The sequence below is a fragment of the Mus pahari genome, chromosome 23 (genome assembly GCF_900095145.1).
Source record: "Mus pahari chromosome 23, PAHARI_EIJ_v1.1, whole genome shotgun sequence".
NCBI classification, from domain to species: Eukaryota; Metazoa; Chordata; class Mammalia; order Rodentia; family Muridae; genus Mus; species Mus pahari.
In genome coordinates, this window is record NC_034612.1 from 2,088,214 (window position 1) to 2,103,490 (window position 15,277).

The following is a 15,277-nucleotide window of genomic DNA, read 5'->3' on the forward strand; positions in this document are numbered from 1 at the left end:
CTCAGTGGTCCAGGCACAGGGGAGGAAAGCCAGTCTTGCAGGGTGTGGGTGTGCAGGGTATGGGTGTGTACAGCATGGGTGTGCAGAGCCTGGGTGTGCAGGGTGTGAGCATGCAAGGCATGGGTGGGCAGAATGTGGGTGGAAGGGTATTGGTGTGCAGAATGTGGGTATACAGGGTGTGGGTGTGTACAGCCTGGGTGTGCAGGGTATGGATGTGCAGGGAGTATGCAAGGTGAGGATGTGCAGGGTGTGGGTGTGCCCCTTCTGAGTCAGTGTTGGACACTGTCCCACTTCCCGCACAAAGAGGAGAGTTAAGAAATATGTTGTCGAACCTGGGCATGGAGCAGTAGGAGAATTCTTGTCTAACAGACACTGATCTCTGGATTTGATCTCCAGCACCGCGTACATGTGCGCGCGCGCGTGCGCGCGCACACACACACACACACACACACACACACACGGTGCAGGGGAAGGTCAGTTTTCGTATAATCAGGCAACTGAACATAAAATAAGGATTGGGGAGTCAGCTCCGTTGGCAAAGTGTTTGCTGCCCAGTCGCAAGGGCTGTGTGTTTGATCTCGCGACATCCACAGTTTGCACTATGACACTGGCCCATAATCCCAGCCCCAGGAAACAGAGACTGGCTAACTGATCCCTGGGGCCCAGCAGCCACCAGCCTCATCTAACCACGGAGCCCGGGAGAGATCCTGTCACAAAGGAGGTTTCTCTGAGGATGCTACTTAAGTGCGCCCCACCTCCCCAGACTTCCTAGGCACAGGACCCAGATGCACCCGATGCCCACACCAAAATTATACATGACTGTAATAAAATAGTACATATATTACATAAGATAAGGTAGGAACCCCAGGGTCAGTGGCACGTGTCTGTAATCCCAGCACTTTAGTGCCTGAGTCGGGAGAAACCAGCTCAAGTCCAGCCTAGACTGCACAGACAAAAATAAAACCAGAAAACAAGAAGAGTAAGACTTGGAAAAGAACGCATTGTTCTAGACGCAATCACTCTGCTCTGAACAGTTCCTGGGAGCGGGCTGATCCGTGTTTCTGAGCGTCCTGGAAGCCAACGAGAAAATGGAACACAGTTTCGCACAGGCCCACAGTGGGCCAGAAAACACGCAGATGCGGAGTCGGCTATGGCTGCTTTGAGAGCAGGAAGGAGGTCAGACCCCGACCTCACCCGGAAACCCCCTTTCCTTAGCACTAACTCTCTCCTGCCGGTTGGCCCACCCCAATCTGCTCCAGCACCCACCCCGCACCCCAGAGCAGCAATCGTCAGCAGCGTCTGGGTGGGTGTACTTCCACAGTTTACCACGAGGGGGCAGTGTCGCGCAGGTTCTGATCCACGGATCGCACAAGAGAGTACCAGGATGCTGGGGAGCCTGGGAGTTGCTAGACCTTGGTAAAGAAGCTGAGGTGAGGTGAGGGTGTGGTGGGGGAGAGTGAGTGAGGGTGGGGTGGAATGAGCCTCAGCCTGACTTTTAGGGAATCACTTTGAGCTCCGGGCCAGCCTAGACTAAACTCAGTCCCTCTCCCCTTCCCTCTTCTCTCCCTCCTTTCTCCCTCCTCGCTACCCCCCACTTCCTCCTGCTTCTTTACCCACTCCTCACCCCCCCCCCGTAGGCTTGCAGGTAAAGGCACTTGCTGACAAACCTGAGGGCTTGAGTTTGAACCCTACGTGGCAGAATGAGAAAATCAGTGCCTCCATTTGACAGGCGAGGCACACACTGCAATAATAATAATAATAATAATAATAATAATAATAATAATAATAATAATAATAATAATATAATAGTGTAGTGATAACTTTTTAATGGTCCTTATATGTCTGGCTCAAGGTGTTTGGCATACTCTTGATGGGGGAGAGGTCTTTGAAGAGAGTCAGGGGCCCAGAATCTGTGCAGCATCTTGGGCTCTGTCCTCTGTATGGGGTTGCGCAGTTGGCCTCAGTGTTCCCGTAGGAACTAGGAACAAGAAGGCATAGTAATGAAGGATCATCGTCACTGTGACTGAGATAGTCAAAATTGAAGGATCAGGGATTCGCAGCTCAAGGGCAGAAGTAGGAACACCCGCCACCCCACATCGGAAGCTGCGGGGCCTAGGCTTGGAAGTAGGTCCTGGGGAAGTAAAGTCGGGGTTGGAGAATGTCAACAGAAATGTCCTCTTTAAATGTCACAAGAAATCCAAGTCTAGCAATTGGGGGGGGGGGGAGTAAATGATGGCTGTTTTGGGTTGTCAACTTGACTATATCTAGAATTAACTAAAACCCAAAACTCTCTCCTGGGCACAGCAGTGAGGAACTTTTTGCCTCACTGGATCATTTGAAGTAGGAAGACCCACTTCGAATCCAGATCTCTGGGGTAGGAAGGCACATCCCCTAATCTGAGCCACATCTCTGCTGGCAGTCTGTATAAAGAAAGGGTTTGGAAGAAGGAAGCTCTCTCTCTCTCTCTCTCTCTCTCTCTCTCTCTCTCTTTCTCTCTCTTTCTCTCCTTCTCTCTCTCTCTCCCACCCTCACGAGCATGTCTGTCCCATCACTGACAAGAGAGCCTCCTTCTTTAGGATTCTGGTGAATACTGAAGACCAGCTAAGACATGCAGCCTCACGAACTGAACAACTGCTGGATACTGGGACCTTCCATACATAGGCATCTATTGTGAGAGAGAGAGAGAGAGAGAGAGAGAGAGAGAGAGAGAGAGAGAGAGAGAGAGAGTTCAATGTGTTCTATTTCCCCCAGAGAACCCTGACTAACACAGTGTGCAAGGATGGGGCGTCTCCCTCAAGGGGCACAGAACTCTGCTGCTGTTCTGCTGTTCCCCTGACGTGCTTGTCTGATGCAGCCTTTTTGTTGGCAATCGCAGGGAAGACTTGGAGCAGAGCCAAGGGTGGGCAGGAAAGGGAGGCACCTCCCACCTGTGGCTTCCCGTCCATTAATCTAGTAATTGCAGCCCCAGATGGAGGGTGGGAAGACTCCCCACCCACAGGGCAAGACGCAGCAATGCATGACTCCTTCTTGGGGAAGAGAGGCAACAACAGTGCAGAGGGTGGAAAGGAAGGTGGCTTCCCTCCCCCTCCCACTCCTATTTCTACTGTGAAGCAGTTTCCTCTGAGGTTAGAACTTTCTATCTCGGATGGCAGCTCTCCAAGGCTCAGGGCGATTACATGAGGTTGAAACAGCAGATGAGCTAAGGGGATGAGATTGCATCCTTCAGAGGAGCTCCTTAGGCTCAGGAAGACATCAACTCAAAACAGCTTCAGGAAGTCCCTGAAACTGAGCAAATTCACTAGGCCCCTCCCTAGTGGTGAAGTGAATCACTCTCAGAGGAGCCCAGCTGCCTGGAAGAGGATCATATAAACTGAGACTCCAGGAAAGGTCACTCTCCAATCTGTTGAGCTGCCTGCAGGATGGGCAGCCTGCTCCAGGTTCCCGGCTTTGTGAGCTGTCACCCATGCTGGGGCGGGCTTTGGTGGCACAGCTGTTTTAGAGTCACTTCTGCTCCTGTAAGTAACCCCAGTAAAACTACCTCACAGTTCACCAAGTTTGACTTTAACGGTAACTGAACTTTGACCTGTCACTGATTCCCTATCTGGGGTGTGTGGGCTTTGTTCACTTTTCCTGGGAACAGCATCAAACAGCTTCTCTCACACTCAAGCTGTGTAGTGCCATTGAAGCCTAGTCTGTATGCTCTACTCCTGGACATTGGCTCACAGAAGCAGTGGGAGGAGCCACACGGAGGAGGCCAGTAGGGGAGGGTTAGGAGCACAGAGGCACACGTTGCTCTTCTGGTATGTCCTTTCCCACGTATGCATCCTTGGACCTCAACACTGTGCCTTTAGGGGGAAGGGCACCCAAGGGCTGGAGGGGCAGAATGGCTGCCGGAGGTCACCCCATCTGATGAATACCCGTGTAAGATTGAGCCCCAGGTGTGACTCCCTTCCTATATAACCGGAAGACGGCTACGAAGAGCAGAGACACAGATGTGTTCTTTGCTGTGTGGCCTTGGGTCAGTCATTGGCCCTCCCTGGTCCAGAAGCTTACTGGTTTGGGGGTGTCCTCTATCCTTAACCCTGTGGTCAGCCCTGTCCGCTAAGCTGTGTCCACCGCGACAGGCGCTTCCTGCCTTCCTGTTGCTTTGACCCAAAGAGTGACAACACTTGAATTGTCTTTCTTATATAACCTTGGGAGATGGACCTCCTGGCAAATTTTGAAAAATAATTTTATGCTCTCTGCTTCCCTCCCCAAATTGCCCTGCTGGGTCAACGTTTTTCTTCCTTATCACGACAGCACAACCTCACATCTGGGACACCACCACCACCCTCTCCCCTCTTTTTTTTTTTTAACAGTTGTCAGCTTATCTCCTGGCTTTGGCTTGAGCTGGCTCTTAATGGAGGCTCGAATGACCAATTCCCCACCCTTCCTTCTTTCCACCAATCTTCCCTGGCTTGCTCCCAGGAACCTAAGGCTTTCCAGTTACTCATCCTACTTTCTTAACATGAACCCATCAAACTTACCATTCATAACCCTCAGTTGATCCCCTTGGTCATCTCTGTATTATACCCCGAAATCTTGCATCACCCATAGCCTGGTAAATGCTCCCATGGGCGTGTTGGCCTCTGGCTAATTCCTTGACCTCTCTAAGCCTCACATGCTATATAGTCCAGGCTAGCCTCAAGCTTAAGCAATCCTTTTGCCTCGGTCTCTTGAGTGCTGGGATGACAGGCATGTACCACCATGCTTTGTTTATCAAAATACCCGGGGTAGGGGATGTAGCATAAATAGACAAGACAGGACAGAGGCCGGGCTGGTTTCAAGCTCAGTGATAAGCTACTTGCCTGGCATGCACGGGGACAGTCCCTATAAGTCACACACACACACACACACACACACACACACACACACACACACCAAACAGAATGCTTTATAACTAAATCCCAGCAAACCCCAAGAGAATGGCAGTGCTAAGCCAAGTAGCTTTCAACCTGTGGGTGATGACTGAACCCTTTGGGGATTTGAGTGACCATGTCACTAGGGTCAGAAAACACGGATATTTACACTGCGATGTATAACTGTAGCGAAATTACAGTTATGAAGTAGCAACAGAAATAACTGAACTGTATGAAGATGTCGCAGCATTAGGAAGGTTGAGAACCACTGCTCTAGGCCAGCCAGGGCTATGTAGTCACAATCTCAAAATCACTCAGTGGCAACGAGCTTGTAACACAAGCTTGAGGGCTGTGGATCTGCTTTCTGCCTTCTGCCTTCTGCTTCCCGCCTCACTGCTGGTGTGTGTGAACGCTGCTCAGGCAGACAGAAAGGGGAGGCAGGCTCTAGGTTACATTCCATCCTCTCTGCCATGGTGTTGCTGAGCTTTGGGGACAGACACCTGCTCAGGGGTGGCAGAACACAGCCTAAGATGGGGGCTCCAGCTCGGGTGAGAAAGTTGTGGCTCCCATACCCCCAGACACCCAGAGGCCACTGGGAACCTCAAGAAGTTGGATTGGAGGCATGTGGGCTGCTGACAAGCACTGAGGGGGGTGGGGTGGGGTGGAACCTGACTTAGCTCAGTGGGGAGTGTCCAGAGCACAGAGGAGCCTTCTGCAGGAGACTTAGGGAGCATGACTCCATATGATGATGGCTCCTCCCCCCCACAGCAGTTCTTGTTGAGAGAGATATTCCTTGTTTGTCCAAGCTGACATTCCTTTGTTTGTCTATTCATAGTGAAAAATGGATGCAAACCACTCACTCAGGGTGAGCCAGAGTTTAAATACCGTTTGCAGGAAGGAATATCTGGGAAGGGAAGCTTATTGGCTAAACCCTGGGGCCAGCCCATCTAGAATCCTCATTGTCATGGAGAACTCCGTGACGCGATCCTCACCTGGGGTGTCATGGTCACATGCTCCAGGACAGGAACCGGGTCGGGAGTCCGAAATGCCTACTGTTCTCAGATGTGAGAATTACCGGGATTTCGGAATCCACTCAACCTTCCAGATTTTGTCTGGAGACACCGTTCCACTTGCCCCCCGAGGACTGAGAGGAACAAATGCTGCAGACCCATGAGTACTCAGGCTCGGAGCAGTGGCAAAGAGGCATCTGATCTATCTGAGTGAGCTGCTGACAGTGTGTGGGTTCTAGTCCTCAGTGGCTCACAAAGGTCTGTAACTCCGGTCCTGCGGAGAGGGCGCCCTCTTCCGTCCCTCTGCGGGCATTGCACACAGGCGGTCGCAGACCTACCTTCAGGCAAATCACTCATACACAGAAAAGAAAAATCTTTAAAGCATAGATCAGTGAACTAGACAAGGAGGGATCACCTAGAGAGAGGGACCGACAGCTAGAAGAGGGCTTGCTGCTTTAGCAATGTGGGGCAGATTTCTCACACCTAGCCCCACTCATGATGTCAGGTAACCCAGCTCCAAAGGATTGCAAGCACTTTTCTATACCCACGGAATTCACAAACACAGGTGTGTACATGCACACACACACACACACACACACACGGAGTAGGGACAGGGTTTAAAAACAAAACAAACAAACAAACAAACAAACCCAGGCTGGAGAGATGGAGCAATTAAGAGCACCGACTGCTCTTCCAGAGGAACTGAGTTCAAATCCCAGCAACCACATGGTGGCTCACAACCATCTGTAATGGGATCTGGTGCCCTCTTCTGGTGTGTCTGAAGACAGCTACAGTGTACTCATATATATAAAGTAAATTAATTTTAAAAAAAAACTAAAAAAGCAGACAAATGACGGAGAAATTTTACAGAGCTACAAATTAGTCAGGGAGGCAGGTAAAACTGAGGGGACACAGTCGATGCTGAGTCTTTTGTTTTTCATTTTATTTCTTTGAGCTCCGTGAGCTGGCGGGGCATGGGCTGCCTGACAGGGGTGTGGGGCTCCCAGAAGACACAGGGGTAGCCAGAACCAAGAGCAGCCACATCCTCCGGCCACTCAGTCGTTTCGCAGGCACCCCAGGTCGCCGGTGCATGCTCACTGCTGGATTCTGCGCACACTCTGCACCTGGAAGGTGTGAGCATGGGAACCCCACTCTCTGAAGTGCTTGTAGTCACCCGAGTGGTGATCGCTCTCCAGTACGTACTGGAAACCTCGGTAGCCAGGAAACTGGGAACAAACCCACCTGGAAAGTAGAAGAGACAGTCAACACACAGAGGCTCAGGGCCCAGAACTAAGACAGGTAGAGATGCAGCAAAAAGCCCAACCAGCCCACGCGGGCTTCATGGCCCTGGTACTCCACACGCACGTATGGAAGCTCTCCACCCCCACCACCATCACCATCCCCACCCCTGCGCCCAAGGCTGTTCTTTGGGGCCACAGCGTACACTCTCAAGACTATCCACCTGTCTCCATCAGGCCCCGGTTGTCCCTTTGTAACACTGACAAAATTGGATAATTTTAAGATTACTTTATGAGCTGTCTGCCCTCCCTAAAGTAAGTCCTGGTCTAGGATGCCTGAAGCTAGTCCCTCAGTCTCCCAGGCACCTAGCTGACACTGTGCGAGCCAGTGAATGGCTCGTGAAGACAGAATGTGGGGATGGACAGGAAGTCTTCTTTATCCAGTCCCCGCTCTCCCTCACAGTTGTTCCAAGACATGGACCCCTACACTATTCACTACGACAGACATTCCTGACTAGTGTTCTCCACCTCAACCTCTCTGGAACAAGGTAGCGATTAGAGAACAGTGTCAGACACATTGAGACAGATACTGAATGAACCTGGTTCCTCATGCTCTAAGCAAAAGCTCCGCTTCCCACCTTCATCCTTGCCTGTAGGAGCCGAACGCCCTGCAGACCAGGCTCACAAACCAGGTCTCCCTCCCAGTCCTGGTCAAGGCGGGGAGAAAACTGGACTTGGGGGGCGGGGGGTGGGTGGGTGAGGTATCTTAAAACCATGTAACCCAATCCAACCAAATAGAGCATCCCATTTCCTTTGGACCTAGTGATTGGTTCAGAGGGGAGCACATGACCCAATCTCTTTTCCTGGAAACTTAGATGGGGTCGGGGATCCCCTCTCCCTGGAGACAGAGTGTAAAGCAAAAGTCTCCATATTTGTGTTGGGGGAGAACTTAATAGTTCAATGATGTAATAGAGTCAGAGCCGGATAGTGGTGGCGAACACCTTTAACCCAACACTCGGGAGGCAGAGGCAGGCCGATCTCAGAATTTGAGGCCAGCCTGGTCTACAGAGTGAGTTCTGGGATAGCCAGGGCTACACAGAGAAACCTGTCTTGAAATAAACAAAAAGAAACAAAAACCAGCCAAAGAAAGAAAGAATACAGCCAGATGGGGTAAAATGGAGAGAAAGGCAGATCCCAGCAGTTTCTGGATCCCGCTGTGCCCACAAAGCTGATCATGGAACCTTCATATGTTTGTCGTCTCTAAGCCAGGTGTCCCTCCATCACGTGCAATCCCCTAAATTCTGTCTGGTGCCCCCCGAGTCTCCATTCTCTGGCATGTTGGGCGCACGTCTCTCTACAGAGCGTGTCCCAGCCCCTCTGTGTCTTGCCAGGGTCCACTTACGCCCCAGATTGAACGTGGAAGGAGCCCACTTCAGTGCCGTCCCAGCCCATGGCCTGCAGAGAGGGATAATCATCGTTCAGCTCGCCTTTCCTGCCCAGGAAGTTCTCCTGCTCGAAGATGGTCAGCCTTGAGTCGCGGTGGTTCTACGGACAACAGAGAGCTGGGTCAGACTGCCAGATGCCAGACAGGACACACAGAAACACTCTCCCGCACTCAGCCTTTGCCTCCCAAGTCAGCCTTCTGTCCAGAGCTCCGAGAAAGGCAATGGGCAACAAGACCCTTCAGCATCGGCCCTTCCAAAAGAACAAGGGCAGGACAGTAACTATAAAGATGTCCACCATAACCGTAAACCATAAAGGAACCGACCTAAATACCCAGTGACAGAAACCAGGCAGGTAGGTAGGGTGTTGTGCTATAAGAAAAATGTGTGACCATATGGGTTAAACTCCCGATTCTGCACTTTGCCAGCTGGCTGAGCTCGGGTTTGCCACGCGGTGTTTCTACAGCTCGGTTTTCCGGGAGCCGTGACATAAAGCCGACCATATCTCCCTGCCGTGGGAGAATAAAGACTGTCTCCTCCACCCATGCATCATCGACGGTAGTAATGCACAACAGAGAAACCATGATGAGCTAGGGACCTGTCTTCCCGGCGAGCCCTGCCTTGCCTGGCATCCAGCTTTCCCGGGGTTCTTGAACCATTAAAAGAGGGAAGTACCACCCGAAAGGGCTCCCACTGTAAGCAAAATTGCTACAGGCTGAGATTTTATGTCGGGGGTGAAGCCACAACATAGCTGCTGTCACCTCATTTCAAATTACAGGAGAGAAGGAGAGAGAGAGAGAGAGAGAGAGAGAGAGAGAGAGAGAGAGAGAGAGAGAGAAACCACCCACATCACTCCCTTGATGGATGAGAACCCAGGTTTAGAGATCTGATTCCCAAGTGTCCATTAGCAGTCACCCAGGGGTACAAGCAGTAGGACTCACAGCGCAGGCCACAGGCCGGAAGGAGGTGAGCCTCTCGGCAGGGTAGGCTGTGTTGCCACCCCAGGAGTCCCAGCCTGGGTAATCACCCCTCTCCAGCACATATTGCTGCCCTTGGAAGCCGGCGTGCTCAAAGCCTACCCACCTGCAGGCAGACAGGGCAGAAATGTCAAGACAGAATTGCCAATGTGAGAACCAGGTCAGGGCTCCCATGGGGTGACTCACTTCGAGGCCTCGCCACAATACCTGGGTGGTTACGACTTTTAGGACTCGGGAAGGGAGGCAGTGATCATTTGGCTATTTGGGGACCAACTGGTACAGCACTCAGGTTGGTCTGCCCACCCCCCAGAGCAGCCATGCCTAGACCTTGATGATGCCAATCGAGGAAAATCCAACATAGGAGATTCTGCCTAGGGCCAGCATCCCTCTGGCTTCCACAGAGAAGGGACCGTCCTAGGCAGGTGCTTGAGGTCTTCTCACAGGCACTGCCACAAAGTTAAGCCGTAGGTGTCGACAGGGCTCAGGCACAGGCTGACCTTGGTTTCATTACCTCCTCGTGATCCTGTCAGACCCAGGGGCTGGCAGTCTGAGATGTGAGATGCTGTCTGACCTGAGCTGTTTCTCATTCTCCCTCCCCAGGGAAGCCTCTGGAACAGCTTCTCCTGCTCCCCCTCATTTCCCACGGAGGAAGGGCCTTCTGCCTTCCAACCCTAAGCAGAAGCATGGAAGTCAACCCTCCTCAGCATTCTGTCGCCCTCGGAGACAAAGAACTCAGGAGAGTTGTGTGTTGCTGTCTGTGTAAAAAAAACAAAAACCAAGCAGTCTGAATCCATGCATGCAGGCTCTTCCCCTCCCGTGCAGTCCTGCCTGGCGGCTGGCAGGACGCTGTCCCTAGATCGGCAACTGTCCTTCCTAGCCCTGTCTCCGATGCACACAGACCGCCAAGGTGACCTCGGGAGGCACCCACAGACAAAGCCTTGGCTCTGAGTTATGTAGACAGGGTACTAGTCACCTTTTGGTCTTCTTTCTAACTTTCTGGGATCTTCTACCCAAGGGGAGAAGCATCAGAGCCCGTGACTGATTGCATTTGATCTTAAGATTAAGGAGAAATGGGCTTGGAGAGATGGCTCAGTGGGTCAGAGCACTGACTTCTCCTCTGAAGGTCCTGAGTTCAAATCCCGGCCACCACATGGTGGCTCACAACCATCCGTCATGAGAGCTGATGCCCTCTTCTGGTGTGTCAGAAGACAGCTACGGTGTACTTACATATAATAAATAAATAAATAAATAAATAAATTGTAGGGTCAGAGCAAGCAGAGGTCCTGAGTTCCGTTCCCAGCACTCACATGATGGCCCACAACCATCTGTACAGCTACAGTGTACGCATATACCTAAAACAAATAAATCTTAAAAAAAAAAAAAAGATCAAGTAGAAATAAAAATGCAGCTCATAAGTCACAGAATGTGGCTCTGAAACCCTTCCTCGACGGTCACGTGTGGCCAGCGGCTCTCAATTTAAGTAGCTTTGCAAAGCTTCCCATCCTTGTATTAAGGGCAGTTGCAGGATGCTAGGTTGGTGTGGGAGTGATGCTAGCTTTCAGCGCATGTCTGAGAGGGACATTTTCAGACCCACTCGGACTGAGTTACCTGTATCAACAGCCATGCACACTCTTCAGCCATTGGGAGGGGCCATGGGTCCAGCGAAAGCCTTGGTAGATGTATCTGGGATCATAGGCTCCAGCATCCCTCCTTAGATTCCCTCTCACCCTCTCCTCCACCACCCTGACTCGATGCCCTCCAGACTTACGCCCCGCTCAGGACTTTCAGAGATCGCACGGTCTCAAAGCCAAGCTCCAGCACACTGGGACACTCGGCTGTGAATTCGTGCCGTCGGCCCTGGAAGCCTTCTTCATCCCACACCACCATCTGCGCAGGAAAGAGGGGGGGATCTGTGGGTATCACGGTTCTGCGAGCAGAGAGGATCATACCCTGGACTCGGGTGGAGCCAGACAGGTAAAGCAGAGGTCACATGCCCCCGGGGCTGGGTCGGTGAGCAAGGTGGACCGTGGGATCCTGGCCAGCACAGCCCAAGAGTGTGGACAACTTTGTCGTCCCCACCCTTGACCGCTGTTGGGTAAGAATACAAGCAAAGCCTGCATCTCCCAAAGCCTTCATCAAAGGCTTTTACGTGGCTCTGCTATATTATTTTTGTGAGACAAGATCTCGCAAGACCCAGGCTGGCCTTGAGCTTACGAGCTTCCTTCTGCCAGTGCTAGGGCAGGTATAAGCGATCACACCCAGATTTTAGTTTCTCTTGGCAAAGCCAAGCATGGCATGGCCAGAGAAGCACAGCAGAATGATTGTGTGCCATGACTCAAGGGTGGGGACCAACTCAGGTTGCCTGCCTCAGGCAGGTTGTTCCTTAGTCTGAGCTGTGGGCTCAAGGCAGTCAGTTGCCCTCCTGCAGGACGAAGGGGTTCAATGAAGTTGTTGTGGGAGGTTCTTGGATGTTGTCTTCCTTCCCTCCCCTCCCCTCCCAGGGTACTCCCTACCCTCCAATGTCCAGCTGACTTGGTGCACTGCAGGGTCATGTTGGCACGGTCCTACAGAGAGAAGAATACAGTCACCTTCTATCCAATTCCCAGCAGCATCTCTGACTGAAGGCTGGCTTGGGCAGTGTCAGAATCGAGATGGGTCTGAGTATGCCGGGACTGGGGCGACCCTTCTCCCATCCCACCCACATGCAAACAGCACCATCTCAGCCACCTCTGGATGCCATTGTCTCCATCCCCAGCTCACAGTGGGCTACAGTACCAGGTGAGTGGAGAGAGGTGGATGTATCACACACATTCACACACATACACACACAAGCACACACACATACACACAGGCACATACACATGCACATACATGCACACACATATACACACACATACACACATATACTCAGAGGCACACTCACATGCACACATGCACACGTGCATGTGTACACACACAGGAACACAAGGCACACATACACACACTCACACACACATACACAAGTATACACACATACACACAGGCACACACACATACATACACATTCATGCACACATGCATGTGCATGCACACATGCACACACAGGCACACATACACACACAGTCACACACACATACACAAGTATATACACACATACACACAAGTACATACACAAATACACACACCAAAACAAAGTGCAACACTAGCCTAGTGTGTGGCTCTCAAAGTGGACACACAGGTCACAAAATGATGGGGGAGGGGATCTTGGCATTTAACTAAGAGTCACAGGCAGCAGTCTGAACACTTGTAGACTTCCTGGGGTATGATGGCATTCAGGGTTAGCCAGTGACATCCCCAAGATTGGCACCATAGGATGATGCCACCAGAGAGCTCGGTTCCACTCCTGTCTCCCTCTCATACTTACCAAGAAGGGCCCAGAGCACATGTCAGAACCAGAAACAGACAAGGTCAGGGCTCTTATAGGCAGGAAAGGAACAGGGGCCCCAAGGGACAAACACAGACTCAGCAAGCCAGAGGTAGAAACAAAAGCCAGTCCTGGCCAGGGCCCAGAGTGGACATGTCAGCAGCTCTGCCTTTAGTGGGGAGGGATTGGTGGCTTACCCAGGGTCAGCACTAGGGAATGCGAGGGGTAGATAGCCCGTTTCCATTGGTTCCACAGGACTCCTGTCCAGGACTAGAGATCCAACCTCATCTTGATGGTGCACCATAGGACAGACAGAACCCAGATCACAGAGTTCTGTGCCTGCCCTCCTCCTCCACCTCACCTGCCCCTGCCTCTTCTAGCTGGATGTCACACTTTCACTTGAGGCTACTCTTTGAAAGGGTGGAAACAATGTATACAGTAGCTTGGAAGTAACTGGTTCTAAGCAAAACCCTGGGGGCCTGGGGCAAGGGCTTTGGATAACAAATACCCAGGAGCGCAACTCTTCTCAGGAGGTAAGAGTGGTGGCCAGGGCCAGAACCAGTGCACTCTGCAAGGCCCGAAGAAGCATCCAGGGCTGTGCATGCAGAAGCAAAGAGCCAGGGGCGGGGAGTGCTGCAGCTTACATGTGTCCCAAAGCAGTGCACGCCCGATAAGCACCCAAAGCATTCGGAATCCCCCGATCCCTGCCTCTGAGAGGGCCCTGTCGCAGGAGAGGGTAGCATGGCAGGAGCGGCTTGTGGTAAAACTCAGCCTTGCTACTGGGTGACCCAGATAAAGAGTGAGTCCTTTGATGGCCAGGAAAATAGCAACATCTCTTCCTTCCTGCGATGTCAGAACAGTTGTCACACAGGCAGGGCGTGGTGAAGGGTGGACGGGCCCAGTCTCCACAGCCAGCAGCCTGGGTCTGCATCCTGTGCCTGGGGGCTAAGTACTTTTGAGCAGGTTCCCAGTGAATACCTTTAAGCCTCGGTTATGCTGTGTGTTAAATAGAAATAAAAAAAAAAAAGACAAAGTTGGGGGCTCAGTGGGGTACCTCCAAGCCTGGCTTTAAATCCTCAGGACCACAGGGTATAAGGGAGAACTGACTCCTGCAAGTTACCCTTTGACCTTCTGACCTCCACGTGAGTGCACACACACACACACACACACACACACACACACTTAACATGTATGATAAACATGTTCCTGATGAAAAGGGAATTATCTGGGTCTTGGCCATGTCTGCCATCCTAGATAGCCATAAAATATAATATTATTATGAATGGCAGTTCCCCCAAACCAGAAGCTCACAGAGTCTGGAATGAGAGGTGTGGGGAGGAACAGAGCCCGCAGACCAATGTGGTGCTGTACACTTGTAATCCCAGCACCTGGCATGTGGAAGCAGGGAGTCTAGCCTCAGCTACATAGAGATCTTGAGGCCAGCTTGGGCTACATGAGACCCTGTCTCAATATGTGAAAAAGAAATATAACATGAGAGCCAGTTCCACGTGACAGATGGGAAACAGGGCCAGAAGGGGACAAAGGAACCACCCCACTTTCTCATCTATAAATAGCTGATCTGAAGAGCTGCCCAGCAAGGGAAGCTGTTCCCCTCTCCCCAAACTTTTGGCAAGCTTCCCATTGCTAGGAGGGTCGGGGTCGGGACAAAACTGCCCCAGATGCCTGCCCTTGAGACAAGATCTGTGGGTGGCCCTCACCGCAGGCACTTGGCCTGAGTCCCAGTGGCTGGTCTCTCCTGTACTTCCCAGCTTGCCCTTCAAGGCCTTGGCCCCGGATGAAAAGCACAGAGGAGGCCAGCAGGGAGAGGGGCTGACGGGTAGAGGGCCAGGGCCAGCGCTGGTCCTAGACCAGAGTGACCACAAGATAGAGATAGGCCCCACAGGGGTCCTGGACTCCCCAGAGCAGAAGGATTTCTCAGAAGATGGCCGCACCCCTACTGGGGTTGGCGACACAGAATGCAGGTGGCCTGGCCTGGCCTGGTTCCAGCCCCACTCCACTGGGGGGTTCACACTGTGGAACAAGGTTGGAGCTTCCTGTTCTGTGTGGGTTTCAGTTTCTCTGGGGAAATAAATGGTGGGTCATCTGGCAGTCGCTTGTCTACTGAGACGCTCGGCTATTCTGGCCGTTCTCCTTTGCCCTGGGCTCTCTCCCCCCTGTCTATTGATTCCTCTCTTCATCTTCTGAAAAACCTTTCTCTCTATCACCCCCACCCTTTGCACCTCAAAAGTCCTTACCCTCTCTAGTAGACTAACAGGGACCCGCCAGGACCCAGGCCCTGCGTGAAACGC

General features: G+C 52.0%; 1 protein-coding gene across 1 annotated transcript; it reads right to left on the reverse strand.

Annotated features, from left to right (window-relative positions):
* Nucleotides 1-6,829: 6,829 nt before the first annotated feature.
* Cryba4 (crystallin beta A4) lies at nucleotides 6,830-12,989 on the reverse strand. The gene is made up of 6 exons (XM_021222740.1): nucleotides 12,969-12,989; nucleotides 12,079-12,129; nucleotides 11,334-11,452; nucleotides 9,530-9,671; nucleotides 8,549-8,691; nucleotides 6,830-7,150 (listed from the first exon to the last, which is right to left on the reverse strand). Exons 1-6 carry the CDS (start codon nucleotides 12,987-12,989, stop codon nucleotides 7,003-7,005), a joined length of 624 nt encoding a protein of 207 aa, XP_021078399.1. The 3' UTR covers nucleotides 6,830-7,002.
* Between the last annotated feature and the right edge of the window lie 2,288 nt (nucleotides 12,990-15,277).